Source organism: Gouania willdenowi, chromosome 17, assembly GCF_900634775.1.
Source record: "Gouania willdenowi chromosome 17, fGouWil2.1, whole genome shotgun sequence".
Classification (NCBI taxonomy): Eukaryota; Metazoa; Chordata; class Actinopteri; order Blenniiformes; family Gobiesocidae; genus Gouania; species Gouania willdenowi.
In genome coordinates this window covers 19,674,801-19,690,272 of record NC_041060.1, presented here as the reverse complement: position 1 = coordinate 19,690,272, position 15,472 = coordinate 19,674,801, and the positions used below count along the sequence as shown (strand labels likewise).

Sequence of the window (15,472 nt, the reverse complement as noted above, 5' to 3'; positions counted from 1 at the left end):
TTGTGTGGTTGGGGCAGCCCACTGGGAGGTCGAGAAGACCGTCCAGGAGGCCCTGGTTAACCATCCCTCACCTGATGGGTGTCCTCCAGGTCGCCTGTTTGTGCCTCCTTCAGCCAGATCCGTGGTGCTTCAGTGGGGCCATTCGTCCAAGCTCTCATGTCATCCTGGATTTCATCGCACACTCTCCTTTGTTCGGGAGCGTTTCTGGTGGCCCACTATATCCGCCGACACTAAACAATATGTTGCTGCTTGCTCTGTCTGTGCCCGCAGTAAATCGTCCCATCGCGCTCCAGCTGGCTTACTCCGCCCACTGCCTATCCCACACCGTCCCTGGTCTCACATCGCGGTGGATTTCGTTACCGGTCTGCCTCCTTCTGACGGTAATACAGTCATTCTGTCCATTGTGGACCGCTTTTCGAAATCTGTACATTTCGTCCCTTTACCCAAGTTACCCTCTGCCTATGAGACTGCAAACTTGCTCGTTCAGCATGTCTTCAAACTGCATGGCATTCCTCAGGATATTGTGTCAGACAGAGGCCCACAGTTCTCCTCCCAGGTGTGGAGAGTTTTTTGTCGTGCTGTTGGTGCAACAGCCAGCTTGTCTTCAGGATATCATCCACAGACGAACGGCCAAACAGAGCGAGCAAATCAGGACCTGGAGGCAGCCCTTCGATGTGTCACCGCTCACAATCCGACTTCCTGGTCTATCCACCTCCCTTGGATTGAATATTCCCACAACTCCATGGTTTCCTCCGCAACCGGTATGTCCCCGTTTATGGCTGCTAATGGCTTTCAACCTCCTCTTTTTCCAAGCCAGGAGAGTCATGTTGCAGTTCCATCCATCCAAGGGCATCTACAGCGAGCTCGGCGGATTTGGCATGAAGTTCGAGCAGCTCTGTCTCGTACCGCTGCAAGGAATCAGAGGCTTGCTGACCGCCACCGCACTCCAGCGCCAGACTACAAGCCTGGCCAAAGAGTATGGCTATCATCTCGTGATCTTCCCCTGCAGACTGAGTCGAAGAAACTGTCTCCCCGGTTTGTTGGTCCGTACGAGATTGAGAGAGTCATTAATCCTATGGTTGTAAAGCTCAAGTTGCCTCCTTCGTTGAGAGTTCATCCTGCATTCCATGTATCTCTGCTGAAGCCAGTTGCCACGAGTCCTCTCAACCCTCCGGCCGAGCCCCCGCCACCCCCCCGGGTGGTGGACGATTATCCTGCCTTTACGGTTCGGCGGCTGCTGGATGTTCGGAGGCGGGGTCGTGGCTTCCAGTACTTGGTGGACTGGGAGGGTTACGGTCCGGAGGACTGCTCCTGGGTTTCCCGGTCCCTCATCTTGGACCCTGCTCTCCTCCGGGACTTCTATGCTGGGCATCCCACTAAGCCGGGTCGGCCGCCAGGAGGCGTCCCTTGAGGGGGGGGTACTGTTAGGGTTTGTTCTGTTTCCCCTCCCCCTTGTGTTTTTTTTCTTTTTTTGTTTCTCTGCAGGGCTGAGTGACGGGGGCGTGGCTGAGACCTGCAGCAATGAGGCACACCTGATCCTGGTTGATGAGCCTGATATATAAGCTCTGTTCAGTCCTCTCCATGCTGCCAGAAAATTCCGTCACGCTCGGTACTGTTGGAGCTGTTTTGTTTGAACACTGAGGATTTTTGATACTTACCTGTTACCTCCTGTGCTCAGGATATCTTCTGTGCCTCACTGCCTGCTCCTGCTCCGTCTGCTCCCAGCCAGCCTCCGTCACCTCAGCCACTTCGTTTTTTTGTAAAAATAAATTCTCAAAGCTTTCCTGTCTCCGTCTCCGCTTTGGGGTCCGACTTGAAACCCTAACAGTGCATGCATTATTTAATCGGTATCTACAGTAAGTTTTAAAGGCCAAAATAAAATGCACTAGTAGAAACTAAAAATAAATTATATAATTTTGTGGAGAATCAAAGCAACTGTAGTTTTTCATGTAGTTTGAGGTCCATACCATCAGGATGGGAAAGCTTTCCTGTCCAGCTTTGAAATCAGCTCTGTTGCAAAGTCCAGCCACGCGAGACAGAGCAGCCCAGGTACCAGAGCTCTTGTCAAAACCTGAACCTGAGAGAATAGAATGAAGCCTGTTAGAATCTTTTTTTTTTATTTTTTTTTTTATTTCAAATACAGCTCATGCAGTATTCATACCATTGGGTTTAGGCATTTGCATTGGCTGAGTAATAGGTTTAAGGTCAGTTAAGTTGAGTTCTTGTTTTTTTTTTTCTTGTCAAAATAAAACACACATCTGAACGGCAATGTTTCAATCACACACAATGCAATTACAAAATGACCTTCACTCTGCTGCTGACTCCCGCATTCATTTTTCATAGTGTCTGGACTCTGCAGAGTGGTCACTATCACTGTTATTGTTAAAAAAAATATATATATATAAATAATGATGTCATGCAACATGCAGCACACAGGGGCAAACTATGTCTGCACCGGCTGAACTTTCACTCTTTAAAGTGCAAAAGCCCTCAATAGTCTGCTGTTGTCTTTCAGGAAAATACTGGGTTCTATATTTTCAGCCTTTTGTCGGCAGTGCTGGCTTTTCAAATGTTTCCCTGCACGACTGGCGGACTCTGTGGTTATTAGTATGCACGGGGAACGTGCTCTGTTTTCTGCCAAACATTGTGCCTGTTGCTAAAAGCTTTTTTGAGTTTTGGCCTAATTTATCACCATTTGGTAAGAGAAAAAAGAACTGATTCTTGTTGTGGAATTCTGGGAAAATACACATCTGTAGGTGAATGATGTTCTGCCCACTGCATACCACGGCTCAATTAATCCAGGCCAAACAGTAAGCAGCCGTTGGCTGATGAAGGGAACACTGGGCAGATTCATTTCAGGAGTCTGACTCGAGCTTATTCTCCTGTTAAGGTATAAATCAATTTTGTCAGCTGTATCTTCCACTCTCTCATTCCAGTCTTACCAGACTGGTCCTCGGTGGTGTCAGCCTCGTGGATCTGGTTGTCAAACCACATGTGGGCCACAGTCATGCGGTTCTGGGTCAGCGTGCCCGTCTTGTCAGAACAGATGGTGGAGGTGGAGCCCAGAGTTTCCACAGCCTCCAGGTTCTTCACAAGACAGTTCTTTTTGGCCATTCGCTTGGCAGTGAGAGTCAGACACACCTGGGAAGGCAGTGGGAGGGGGATGAGAGAAAGACGAGGGGGGGGGAAAGGATGGAAGAGGTAGGTGGAGCGAGGACAAGAAGAAACCAAGATGGATGATGATTAGTTTGGCAGGGAGCATGTGTACTCAGCAGTGCGTTCAAGTGTTTGCACATGTGAAACCAAGCAGGGTCCAGGTGCTTTCTGAAAGCATGTGTTGGTTTCTTTTGCTGGTTAACAGCAGATAATCAGGAACATAAACACTGGACAAGCTGTATTCCACATACTTTAAGACACACTAGTGGTGCGTTTCCAGCTAAGAGAAGGCAGCCACTGAAAATGTGTTTATTTTCTATGACCTGTAAAATGTCGACTGATGACATTTGAAATGCCAGCCGGCATTCACCTCGGCTAACTTTCATTTCATTGTTGAAGAACAACTTGGTTTGACTCTATAACGTCAAAGAAACATCGAGTGATAAATCACTTTGTCCTTTGCTGCAGTTGCATTGCTGACGCTCCTAACATCCACTGTTAGAAAAAGCACAGATGTAGCTAATAATTCAACATTGAAAATTTGACATTGGCTGACTGTCACATTGATGGACCAGTAAACAATGAAGGGGAGCCAGTGGGCACATTATCATGGCTCTGGCATCGGTTCTGTAGGAGCAGCACGAATCAATATTTCTATGTCAACTGTGGATCAGTTGGCTCTTTGTGTTGTGAAAGCTGTTGTTTGTAATGAAAGATCAATTAAGAACTAGTACTCGGTCCTCCAAATGTCATCACCTCAAATGGCTTTTTACGCCTATTCCAGAGGTTTAAGTCGCTTTTATTGATGCTGAACAAAAGACAAAAGAGATGTCTGAGCCTAAGTATAAAGTAGTTGCATTTCTTTATTTTTTAACTACTGCATTTCTTTTTATCAGGCCTGAAGAGAGGAGCGAGGACACCTAAGGTTACCCTCCTGCCTCACATCTGAGAAGCCTCCACCTTTGATGGACCCGCCCCCCAGGAGAGACAGTTCACGTCCTCCACCCTGATGCCAGGGGTTCATATAAAGGAGAAAAGGAGAAAGATTTTTAATCACGTCACAAACCATGATTGACTTTTTACATGTGTAATTGGTCACCAATTGGCAGCTGATTTTATGCATTACATTATCATTATTAATTTGCAGCTGTTTCTATTTTTGTTTTGTCTATTTAGTATTTTAACTGTAGATTTTACAAGATGCCTTTTAAATTCACCATTACTTGGTTTTATATTGTTTACAATTCATTCCGGACAGAAAGAAAATATCTTTATAGGGAATTGCTGCGCAGTAATTGTCGGGTCTGAGCTAGAAGAAGAGTGTAGTAAATGAGTAATAAAGTAAACTTTATTTATAGAGCGCTTTTCACAGGTAAAAACCACAAAGTGCTGTACAAACATTTCAGTATCTTCAACAAGTTTTTTTTTTTTAAAGCACAATTTCTGGCAAAAGAAATTATGCTGTATCTTACTGAAATAATTAGCAAGAGACAACTCTGTTATTAGGACAAAAATACACAAATTACATCTGGACATCATGGGGGATGTTGATAATTTGTTTTTAACAATGATTTATTGGCTCCATATGTGAAAAACTTGCGTTTAAAAATGGCTTCTTTTTTTTTTTTTTTTTACACAAGAGTGGAATTCAAAATGCTGTGGGAAAAATGCTCCCCAAAAAAACAGATTAATGGCCTTCATAATTTGCAATAGGTTTAAATAGAACAGTTTCTTAAGTGTTGGGGCTACAATTTGGTTGAAGTTGCAAATTCGTAGCACAAATTGTTGATTTATTATGAGTTGAACTTTAGTGGCTGTAGCACCACCTGTAGGACCATTGGCCTGTTTTTACAGCTGAGGCAACATTTGGTGATTTTTCGCAGAGAGCAATAAGATTTCTTTAGAAGAAGAAGAAGAAGAAGAAGAAGAAGAAGAAGAAGAAGAAGAAGAAGAAGAAGAATTAATGATATACACCTTGACCCCGAAAAACATGAACTGCAAGGCAAGAAACAAGAAATTAATCTTGTGTAGATTTCTTCATTTTAATTTGTGCTTATACTTTTGACTTTGCCCAACTCCACACTAACAAATGTACCTTAGACCCATGTGGGTGGTGACTTAAAGATTATTGTTTGGTCAATCTCCAAGCAAATGCCATTTTAAGTGTCTAAATAGCAGCTTTGACCTGCAAAGAGAAAATTGAGTCTGTGTTAGGCTATTTAGACGATGCAGACCAAAGTGCATTTGTCTTTGTCATTTATTGAACAAAACAGCTTTCACCATTACAAAATTCGTCATTTATGGGGTTTTTCACCCATTATTGATTATAGTAACTTTTTCACCATCCACTTAAGCATGAAAAAGCCCTCACAACACTTAATAAAATAAATGGGAAAAAGGTTTTCTGGGACACCAGTAGAAAGGTTTGGCAGATAGAGCCCGTAATTTACCCCAATTCAGTCTGTTCTTTATGTTTCCACTGAAGCAATAACAAACACAAAAAATCCAATTGTCTTTGTCTGTCTGGAGTTTGAAACCATAGAAATGGCGTAACAACTTTTTATCTGGCATTGCTGCATAGGGTGCACAGCAGACGAGAGGTTGTAGAAAAGTTTAGTGTCTGTGGCTTCTTCATTTTCTATTCAGCTCTTATTGTGAAATCAAAGAAGAATGAGGCATTTGAATGGGTCAATGGGATTCACAATGTGTGTTGACCAGTTCATACCTAATTACCTTTTTCAATGTTTACTTGGTGATTAGGTTAAAAATTAACATGTTTTCTTTCTTTAATTCGCTAGGTTTCAGCGGTACAGAATCCCACCCACATAATTGTCACTGTTAATGATTAAACCATCGTTGAATGGGATAAAACTGAGAATTCAAAATGTTTCATGGTTTTTGTTGCAGTTTGGTATCACAGGATGATGAGATCCCATTGACAGAGCATTGGAAAACCACTGGTTTAGAGCGTTTCAAGTAGCTGCAAACTCCAATTTTAAAAAATGAGAAGATTAGATAGATAGATAGATAGATAGATAGATAGATAGATAGATAGATAGATAGATAGATAGATGGATGGATGGATGGATGGATGGATGGATGGATGGATGGATGGATGGATGGATGGATGGATGGATGATGATAGATAGATAGATAGATAGATAGATAGATAGATAGATAGATAGATAGATAGATAGATAGATAGATAGAATGTAAACTGTATCATATATCATATATGTTTTTCCTTGCTACATAGGGTATATTGTATATTTTCATTCAAGCAATCAATCAATACAATTTCTTATGCATTTAGAAGAACATTGAATATAATATAATATAATATAATATAGTATAATATAATATAATATAATATAATATAATATAATATAATGTAAAATGTCTATTTGTATTTTTACATTTTGCACATTGCATCATTAAATATGAGTTGTTTTCTTTTTATTATATGACTTCTAACTCAGCAAAATGAATCAAATATTAACACCAATCATCACATACTTAGCAGAAGTAAAATTAAATAGTTTTTTTTTCTTTCGCTAAAATTGTCTCCAAACTGCATGAATTCAATGAAAAAAATAGTCATTATTTTGACCCCCTTTTTATTTTTTTCTTTATTCATACTCCCCTGGCTACATGCAGTTTATGCACACACTAAAACCTGCCGACTGATTGCTTTGGAGGGCCATACATTTTCATTAAACTGTCAAAACACGCAAAATATGACACAGCGAAAAAAAAAAAACATCTACCAGACTGAATCCAGATGCGTCTGCTGTTGTTCTGAACACTGACCTACATACAGCGCTCACCGTGACAGTAGCCAGCAGCCCCTCAGGTACATTGGCCACAATGATGCCGATGAGGAAGATAACGGCTTCAAGCCAGGTGTAGCCCAGGATGATTGACAGGATGAAGAAGGACACACCAAGGAAGACAGCCACACCAGTGATGATGTGGATAAAATGTTCAATCTCAATGTTGATGGGTGTCCGGCGGACCTGCAGCTCAGAGGCCAGAGTTGCGATGCGACCCATCACTGTTCGGTCACCAGTGGCTATTACGATGCCATGAGCTGTGCCTGGGGTGAGCGGAGAAAAAAGCATTCATTAAGTTAACTCTGAAAGTAAATTCTGAAAAATTGAATCGCTGTTAATGGTGTGGAGGACAGCTATATATAATCACAGAGGAGGTCTGATGGGGACATGATGGCTGAATTTAAGCTAGTGGTAAATGGAGGTGAATTACAGTTGACTGATGACAGGGAGGCCAAAGCAGATACATGAGTGAGAGTGTAAGAAGAAAATATAAATCAATCAATACAACAAAACACAAATCACAGTAAAGTAAAGCAGTGGTTCCCAACCTTTCTTTTCTTGTGTACCCCTTGAGCCTTTTTGTCATACCATGAGCACCCCCTCACTCACACGTGTTCATGATTCTCCAAAAGTAGAACATAACACAACTGAATATTCAACGTAATTCATTTTATTTCATCTTCTTAAAGGCGTTATCTTCTTATTTAACTCAAATTAAACATACAATTCTGTTGCCTTCAAGGCAATAAAAATGATAAATATAGGAAATAATTTTATAGTAAACATTAGTATTATTAATACTGCATGATTAATACTAATATATTATGATCACATTGTTATTAAAGAAAAATAATAAAGTTGAAATTAGAAAAAAATAAGAATAAATAGAAATAATAATATAAATAAATACAAATCAAATAATTAACCTGCCTGTGTTATATATAGCTTTTATGACATTTTATTTACCACAAAAGGAGCTTCTTTGAATATGTCCCCTTTAAACAAGCATTTAAACTTTAAAAACAAGTCATAGCGCACACGTACCATTTTATTGAAGGACTTATGAAATGACTGAGAAGGTTTTTTTTATTATCTTGGAAATAAATTCCTAATTTTTCCACGTACCTCCTGCAATGTGCTCACGTACCCTGGTTGGGAAACGCTGAAGTAAAGCATGGTTTTAGATCTCAAAATTAAAATGGATTAGAATGGCTCGGATAGCGTTTTGGTAATGAGTTAGATTCAGGGGATTTGACAAAAACATGACTTAAAAAACAAAAAACAAAGCCAAAATATGTATTACTGAGCACTGACTGTCGATGAAAGATGTTTGTAAAGACATGGGATTTAGAGCCCAACGCCAGACAATAAACAGCATAGTTACTGAGTAAAAGCCTGAGTAAGCGAGTCAGTAACCCCATTTCTGAACTCTGCGAAAAAAACCCTTGTGGCCTCTCCACCAAAATCTGGTGCAACAAATATGAGCCACAACAATGGCCCCTTCCAATTTAATCATTAGAAAAGCAGGTGGTGTTTCAATGAGTGTGTCACGCTTTGTGCGCTTCAAAAAATGGTTCATTAAAAATAAATACAGCGCTGCCCAGGTAGAGTTCCAGGATATAAAGGGTTCAGAAAAGGATCGAGCTAAACTTTGAACCTTCAGATGCGATATAAATTCACTTTTAAAACAACTGTAACCTGCCCAAAGCCCTCTAACCTGCACCTCTGCAGGCAGTCATCAGTAGATGTTACACAACTATCCAATAACAAACCACTTGAGTCACTGAAATCCCATTTCTTTACTAACTGGCGCGCCTAGTAAAGTGGCTAAAAGTCAATATGAACAATATTGCATTGCAATGTACCCGTATTTGATTTAACCCTCCTATTATCCACAAATATTATAAACACATTTTACCCCTTGGGGTCAATCTGACCCCAGGGGTATTTGCCTGCAGGAAATTATTTTTCAGAAAATTGTTGACTAAGTTTTTGTGTGAGGCACTTTGTTTATTTGTTGAATACATAAATAACCCCTTGATAATGAAACCATGACATGTTTTCTAGCGCCACCATCAGGCCAAACTTTTCAATCAGAATTAATTTATCTTGAATAGTTTTCATTCAAATCTTCTCAAATTTACTGACAAATTAATGACCACAAGAGTTTGAACCCTATTGGTTGTGGCCAGAGCTTAATTTGGGCTGGATCTTGCCGGAACAGGATCTGGAACCTCCCAGATTTTGACCAGCGCTTATTTGATTGAATCCAGCACCTCATTAAAAGAATATTAATTCAAAACGCTTTTTCACTTGTAGGTGTTCAATTACATTTCGAAGTATTACAGTATATTTCGACAGTTGTGTCTGTCTTTAAGTAGAAATCACTGGAAATGTCATTGTAAACACAAAATTAAATGTAGACACAGTGCAAATGTGAGGAAGAGAGTGTAAAGTTAAGTCACGCCCCCATGCTATGAGGAAGATTTTGCGCAAAATTAATTCTCAGGGTGGACTCAAGATAAGCTTCTACTTCTACTGAAAGACAAGGAAGGCCTCGGCTGTTAAATATGTTAAAAAGTTGCGAGGATATAAAGTTCTCCATGGCTGTTTTGTTTTTTTTGTGTGGCTATTTTGACAAATAAAAGCCAGGCATACATTTTATGATTATTTTTTTTTTTTTTCATTTTCTGCTCTGCTACTGATTCATTAGATGAGTTGTGGCCTTATGTTATGGGTGTAAACGTTTGTAAATATTTTGTATTTTTGTGTTCTGAAAGTTTAGTGACCTTTGTGGCTAAATTAGCAGTGATTGTGCGCTGTCCTTGTTGCTGAAACATGGCAGATTTTGACAGCTGTCACTCAGAGAGTGAGAGACGGATGCTCTGTAACGGGCGAGTGACCGTGCTTCTTTAACAGTGATTGGTTGTTTGTGTTCACGTGATATTATTGGCCCATTTAGTTAACAAAAGGCTCTTTAAAAAATGACATTTGTCTCACTCTTAGTACCGTACTGAGATTGTAATCCTAACCCTAACCTCATCCAATAAACAAACAAAACGTGTACGTTCACTTTGAAAAGAAAAATAAACAAAACTTTTTTTTTTTTTAATCCAAAAATTAATTTTCCGGTCGTACGCGTGTGCATATACTGTATGCGCATATACAATCTCAGTACAATGCAATCCCAGTACGTCACACCCCACAACACCCGGCGTTTGCTCCGAAACCTGATGATTTACAAATTAAGCACTGGTTGTGGCGAGGATATGACCTTCCAATATTTAGTTCAAGTTAAAGAGAAAGTTTCTATAAAAATCCACATGCTCGTGAAGTAGGATACATGGTTATGAGGTCTAATAAATAAAGCACCCAAATGTATTCAGGGTTGGCTAATCCTCTACAATAACGCTGATGTCCAGATGGCTGAAAGAAAAGACATTTCGAGGCGATAAGAAACAATCTTCACCAGATGCGGCCTACTGACCCTCGACACAGTTGGTGGAATAGAAACAGATGTTGCGTGTCTCTAGAGGATTTTCATGCGTGAACTCTGGGGAACGAGTCTGAGGCTCTGATTCTCCCGTTAGGGAGGAGTTGTCCACCTGTGAGAGAGAGAGGAAACACAAAGGACGGCGTGATGACCATCATATCAGAGGACAGTTCGCGCTGCTGTGATTTTTTTGCTCTCTTTTTTTTATTGTACATATAGGACAACATAAATCTCATTCTCATTCATGCTGTTAGAAAATAATAAAGGAAGGTCGAGCAAACTATTGAAAACAATTAACTCTGATGAACCCTAATTTACATTATTCCAACAAAATATAAAATATTTGCAAAAATCCTTCCACCTCCTGGCGGCCATGACATCAAAGCATTATAAATATGTCATATCTAATAGCATTCTTTGATTAATGATGGTAAAAGACTAGCGAAAAAAACTTTACTTGAAGTTTTATACATAAGGCTGACATCACGCTGTCATTCTTATGACTTGACACCTTAGCACGTATAAGGCGTCATGAAAGCTGTAGTTCGTTACCCTAACCCTTTGTTACCCTAACCCTAACCCCACTAGATCCCTCCATCGAACCCAAAAATGCCAACATAGCTCCAAAGGTGCCAAAATTTAGCAAAAGGTGTCATAATAATCAAACAATGACAACCTTCATTACACCTTATTCATGCTAATTACAGATCATGACAGCGTAATGTCAGCCTTATGTATAAAACTTCAAGTTAAGTGTTAAAGAAATTTCACTCAAAAGACATTTGAACTTCTTTTTTTCTTTTTCTGTTTTTTTTTCTTTTTCTTTTTTTTTTAATTTATTTCTTTTTTTACACAAAATAAAGTGAATTATCAGAATAATTATGCCAACAAGTTTCAATAGTCAACATTACCTATGTAGGAGTTGGGTTTTTTTTTGGACCAAATACGTTCTAGTGTTTTCAATGATCTCTGTAGGTTTGTGGTTGAGTGCAGCCACTTGAAATCTGAGAGTAATACTTGATAGATGACACCAGTTTTCAAAAACTTGGTAATAAATGAGCACTCCTACTTTCATTACTGTATATTTTCAAGCTTCACTGTTGGTAAATTGTCTCAGTTCTGCAGAACAAAACTACAAGTCGTTCAAACACAAACAAAACAGCCTGTTTTACTTTTCTTTCATGCAAAATTGTAATATTTTCTCTTTTCTTGCATAAAATATAACTTTTCTCTAATTCTAGCGATGCAAATGTGTTGCTCACAAGGAAACTTATGTGTTATAATATATGTAATTCAGCAGTTGATTTGATTTCTATACATGCTTTTTTGTTGAGTTAGGCTTAGTTCTTTCCCTTCTATATAAAACTTTATATGTGAACGTAAACTATTGATTTATTGGAGTGATACATTAGTCTGTAAGGAAGAAGAATAGAAGGAAGGAAGGTTGAATTCATCCAAGTCACTGTAATTCCACTGAGACATTTCAGAGTTCAGCGCTCCTCGCCGGGTACCTTGCATCCACTAGCGGAGATCACTCGAAGGTCAGCTGGGATTCTGTCACCCCCCTTGATCTCCACCAGATCCCCCTGCACCACAAGCTCTGCATTTATCTGCATTTTCTCTCCCTCTCGAATCACCAGCGCTTGCTAGTATGGGGAAGGAGAAAGAAAAGTTAGACAGGACAAAGGAGAGGGAATGTATGGGGAAGAAGAGGGGGAAATAAATTAGCTGGATGGTAGAGGGGAGATACAGTATATTCCAGTATATATGGACTTTAGGTTGCCACAGGGCGTATATATATGGGTAGGGTGAAGTGTAGTGATCAATGAAAGGAAACAGTCAAGAAAAAACTAGCAAACTAGGCAAAAGTAAGGAGTAAAGGAGCCTAAATAGATTAGGGAATTAAACAATCGAAGAGCTTGAGGTGGATAACGCGAAGGAAAACACTCACAATCCAAAGTTGGCTCTAACATGGAGTCTCTCTTTGTGAAAGCTTATTAGATTTCCACTCATGTAAAGAGTAAGCCTTACTTGAGGGATAGCACATTGACTGAAAAAACTCTGAGAGTTCACCACGCACAAATCTCATCTGCTCACCTGTGGCACCATTTTCTTGAAGGAATCCATGATTCGGGAACTTTTAGCTTCTTGAAAGTAGGAGAAACATCCCGTGATGATAACCACAGAGGCCAGCACCACACCCAGGTACAACTGGAAGGAAAGCAAAGCCAAGCCACAGAGGGCAACTGGTGTCAGTATCCACTTAGATAATGTCCCTATCTTAGTTCCTGTTAGGCATGTTTGATAGGAAAAAAAGAGAATTTTAGTAGCGTAGAGTCTCATGAAGGCACAGTGTGTGGGAAGATATGGAAAACCATTTGAGCATGAATTTGATGTCAATGAAATCAACCTTAGTAAAACTCTACTAGTGCTCATATTTGGTTCAGCAGTGATGCAAAATGTGTGCAAAAACTTGTAAGGCTTGTATGCTAATAAGGCAGGGAAAAGCAAATTCAGTCATGCCAATGACTTCTAAAAATACTGGATTTGTCTATGATACCTATAATATACTACTACTTTTTGCTTGACTAGAACTGCTAGTAAAGAAACATCTCCTACTAGTAGGCAATTTTGTGTTACTAGTAGTACTAGTAGACTTAAAGTATGTTACTTGTAATATCTGAAAGCTTTAGTAGTACTCAAACTCTCACTAGTAGGAATAGCCAAAAGATTCACTAGTAATACTTGTAGAGGTAATGCAAATTAAGAATGGGGCAGTGGTGGCGTAATGGTTAAAGCGGATATCTGGAGTTTCTGAGAAATCTATTTTTATGTATCATTCTTTTAAAACGCAAAAAAATACCTAACTAGTCTTTTACTATTGTCTACTGCTGGTGGTCATTCATATACATCAATGTATATTCAGTTCAATTTAACTTTATTTATATAGCGCAAATTACAACAAAGTCATCTCAAAGCGCTTAACAAAATATAGAGTCCATCGTAACAAAGAAAGAACCCAACACGACCCATATATGTCTCGCCTTCGTCCAATAGACCCCCATGCAAATTGCAAATCACGCCGCGATCGCCCAGCCACTAGGCTTCGACTTCCTGTAGCAGAGACTGTCAATCAAAGTGAATGCGCGTGCGCCAATTGTGCACGAAAACAAGGCCGCGCATCACAATGGCAAACAGGTATCGCTCTGAGCAGAATAGTATCTTAGAGAAGCGCTCTGAAACGCCAAAGTTTCTACTAAAAAACTAAAGAAACGTCTGGGTACAAAGGTTGCGGATAAACTTCTCCGTTACCACAACAGAATTTATCTCGGAGCTGCTTTTCAAAAGGTGGAGGGACTTTAAAAGGATTCCAAACTGATCCTAATTTGGCGACATTTCTCGTGGGCAGGTAATACACACGTTTTAATCAAACTACCATGAGTGTTTTACAAGTGCAAAAACAATACTACACGTGTGTTGGTGTGTTAAACATTGTTGTTATGTTCCGTGATGCGCATGCACAAAAGTAGAGGCGTGGCTTCTGGTAGATTGGCAGAGGCAGGGGGAGGAAGTGGAGCTGTTTAGGGAGGGACATCGAGACGTTCGCTTTTGAATTTTCTCTCTCTCTTTTCAACCTCTGGATATCAGCTTTAAGGAAGCAAGCTTGTAATGGGATGGTCACCGGTTCGAATCCAACCTGAGCCATCACTGTAGAATGTTGAGCAAGACCCTTAACTCTTAACTGCGTCGCTTCGGATAAAAGCGTCTGCTAAATGAACTTGTAATCTTGTAAAACATCTTGTAGGTTGAAGGGATAATAGCCACATGTTTGGCTTCACTAGTACACATGTGTCAAACTCAAATCCAGCCCACACAAGACAGTAAAAATGATAGGGACAACCTAAATTATTGTGTAAATTACCAAATAATTCAGTAGTAGATAAGTCAAATCCAATAAAATTCCACGATATTTTATTCCCACACTTTTTTAGCACAAATTATGGAAAGAAATCCAAATTCTTTTAAAAATCTTGCAATTTCTCACAAATAATTCCCCCAAATTACTCAAAAATTCAAAATCAATAATTTGATGAAAGTGAAGATCCAGCAGGGACTGGATCTATTGAAAACTCGAGCACAATAATGTTGAAATTGCTCTTTTTTTTCCCCCCATCTAAAATCTGCGGCGCATTTAAGCTCAAACTGCTCCATATTTGGCCCCTGAACTAAGATGAGTTTGCCACTCCTGTACTAGTTAAACTTTTTACTTCACTAGTAAAGTGCACTTGAGCACTAGTCAACCAAAATTGAGTACACGTCCTCCAAATTTGAGTCCTAGTGGAGGGGTTAATATCACTGATATCCAATTTATGATCAAATGGCTTTCCACATGAAGAGATAATAGCAATCAGTGAAATGTTTAAAAGTTATTTTTTAAAATCTACTAAGGGTTGGGTTGTAGTGCGCTGCTTTCAAACTGCAAGCATTGTTCAGTGAAGTATCTGTTGCTCAGGGCTCAGGTGAAAACAGAAATGTGCATTCCTGTTGTACAAAAAAAAAAAATCCATGGAGGTGTAAAAGTGTTAGAAGAAAAATACATCTGGATCTAAAAATCTGTATTGAGGCAGAGAAAACATCTTCTACAAGATGCTTGTTTAGAAACAAACACTTTATGGTGGTTTTTCACATTAAACATTTATGAAACAAACAACATGAATGCTACTTTTCCTGTTCTTCTTCCCTGAGTCCTATATATGAGAAGTTAACGATTTTTTTTTTTTTTTTTTTTTTTTTGTATGGCTGTGAAACCAAAATGCTTCATGGAATTTCAACAGCTGTAAGACTTTTAAATTCTTGAACTGTAGTAGACTTTTTAGATGAGTGCTTTAGAAATTGACCCCAGTCACGGTGTGCGGAATCTCATACTGTCCGTGGAGAGAGGATGAAAGAGAAATTCACACGGCTGGGTCCGATGTTTGAAAGCAATTGC

The 15,472-nt window shown here is 39.5% G+C and overlaps 1 protein-coding gene across 1 annotated transcript in view; it reads right to left on the bottom strand.

The window, feature by feature from the left end:
- atp1a2a (ATPase Na+/K+ transporting subunit alpha 2a) overlaps positions 1 to 15,472 on the bottom strand; it is a 57,686-nt gene that overhangs the window by 35,332 nt on the left and 6,882 nt on the right. The window contains exons 5-10 of the mRNA XM_028472634.1: positions 12,580 to 12,693; positions 11,994 to 12,128; positions 10,477 to 10,594; positions 6,984 to 7,252; positions 2,943 to 3,141; positions 1,968 to 2,077 (exon numbers count right to left, since the gene is read on the bottom strand). Of these exons, the coding sequence (XP_028328435.1) occupies positions 1,968 to 2,077; positions 2,943 to 3,141; positions 6,984 to 7,252; positions 10,477 to 10,594; positions 11,994 to 12,128; positions 12,580 to 12,693 (945 nt within the window). The remainder of the gene's footprint in view (positions 1 to 1,967; positions 2,078 to 2,942; positions 3,142 to 6,983; positions 7,253 to 10,476; positions 10,595 to 11,993; positions 12,129 to 12,579; positions 12,694 to 15,472) is intronic.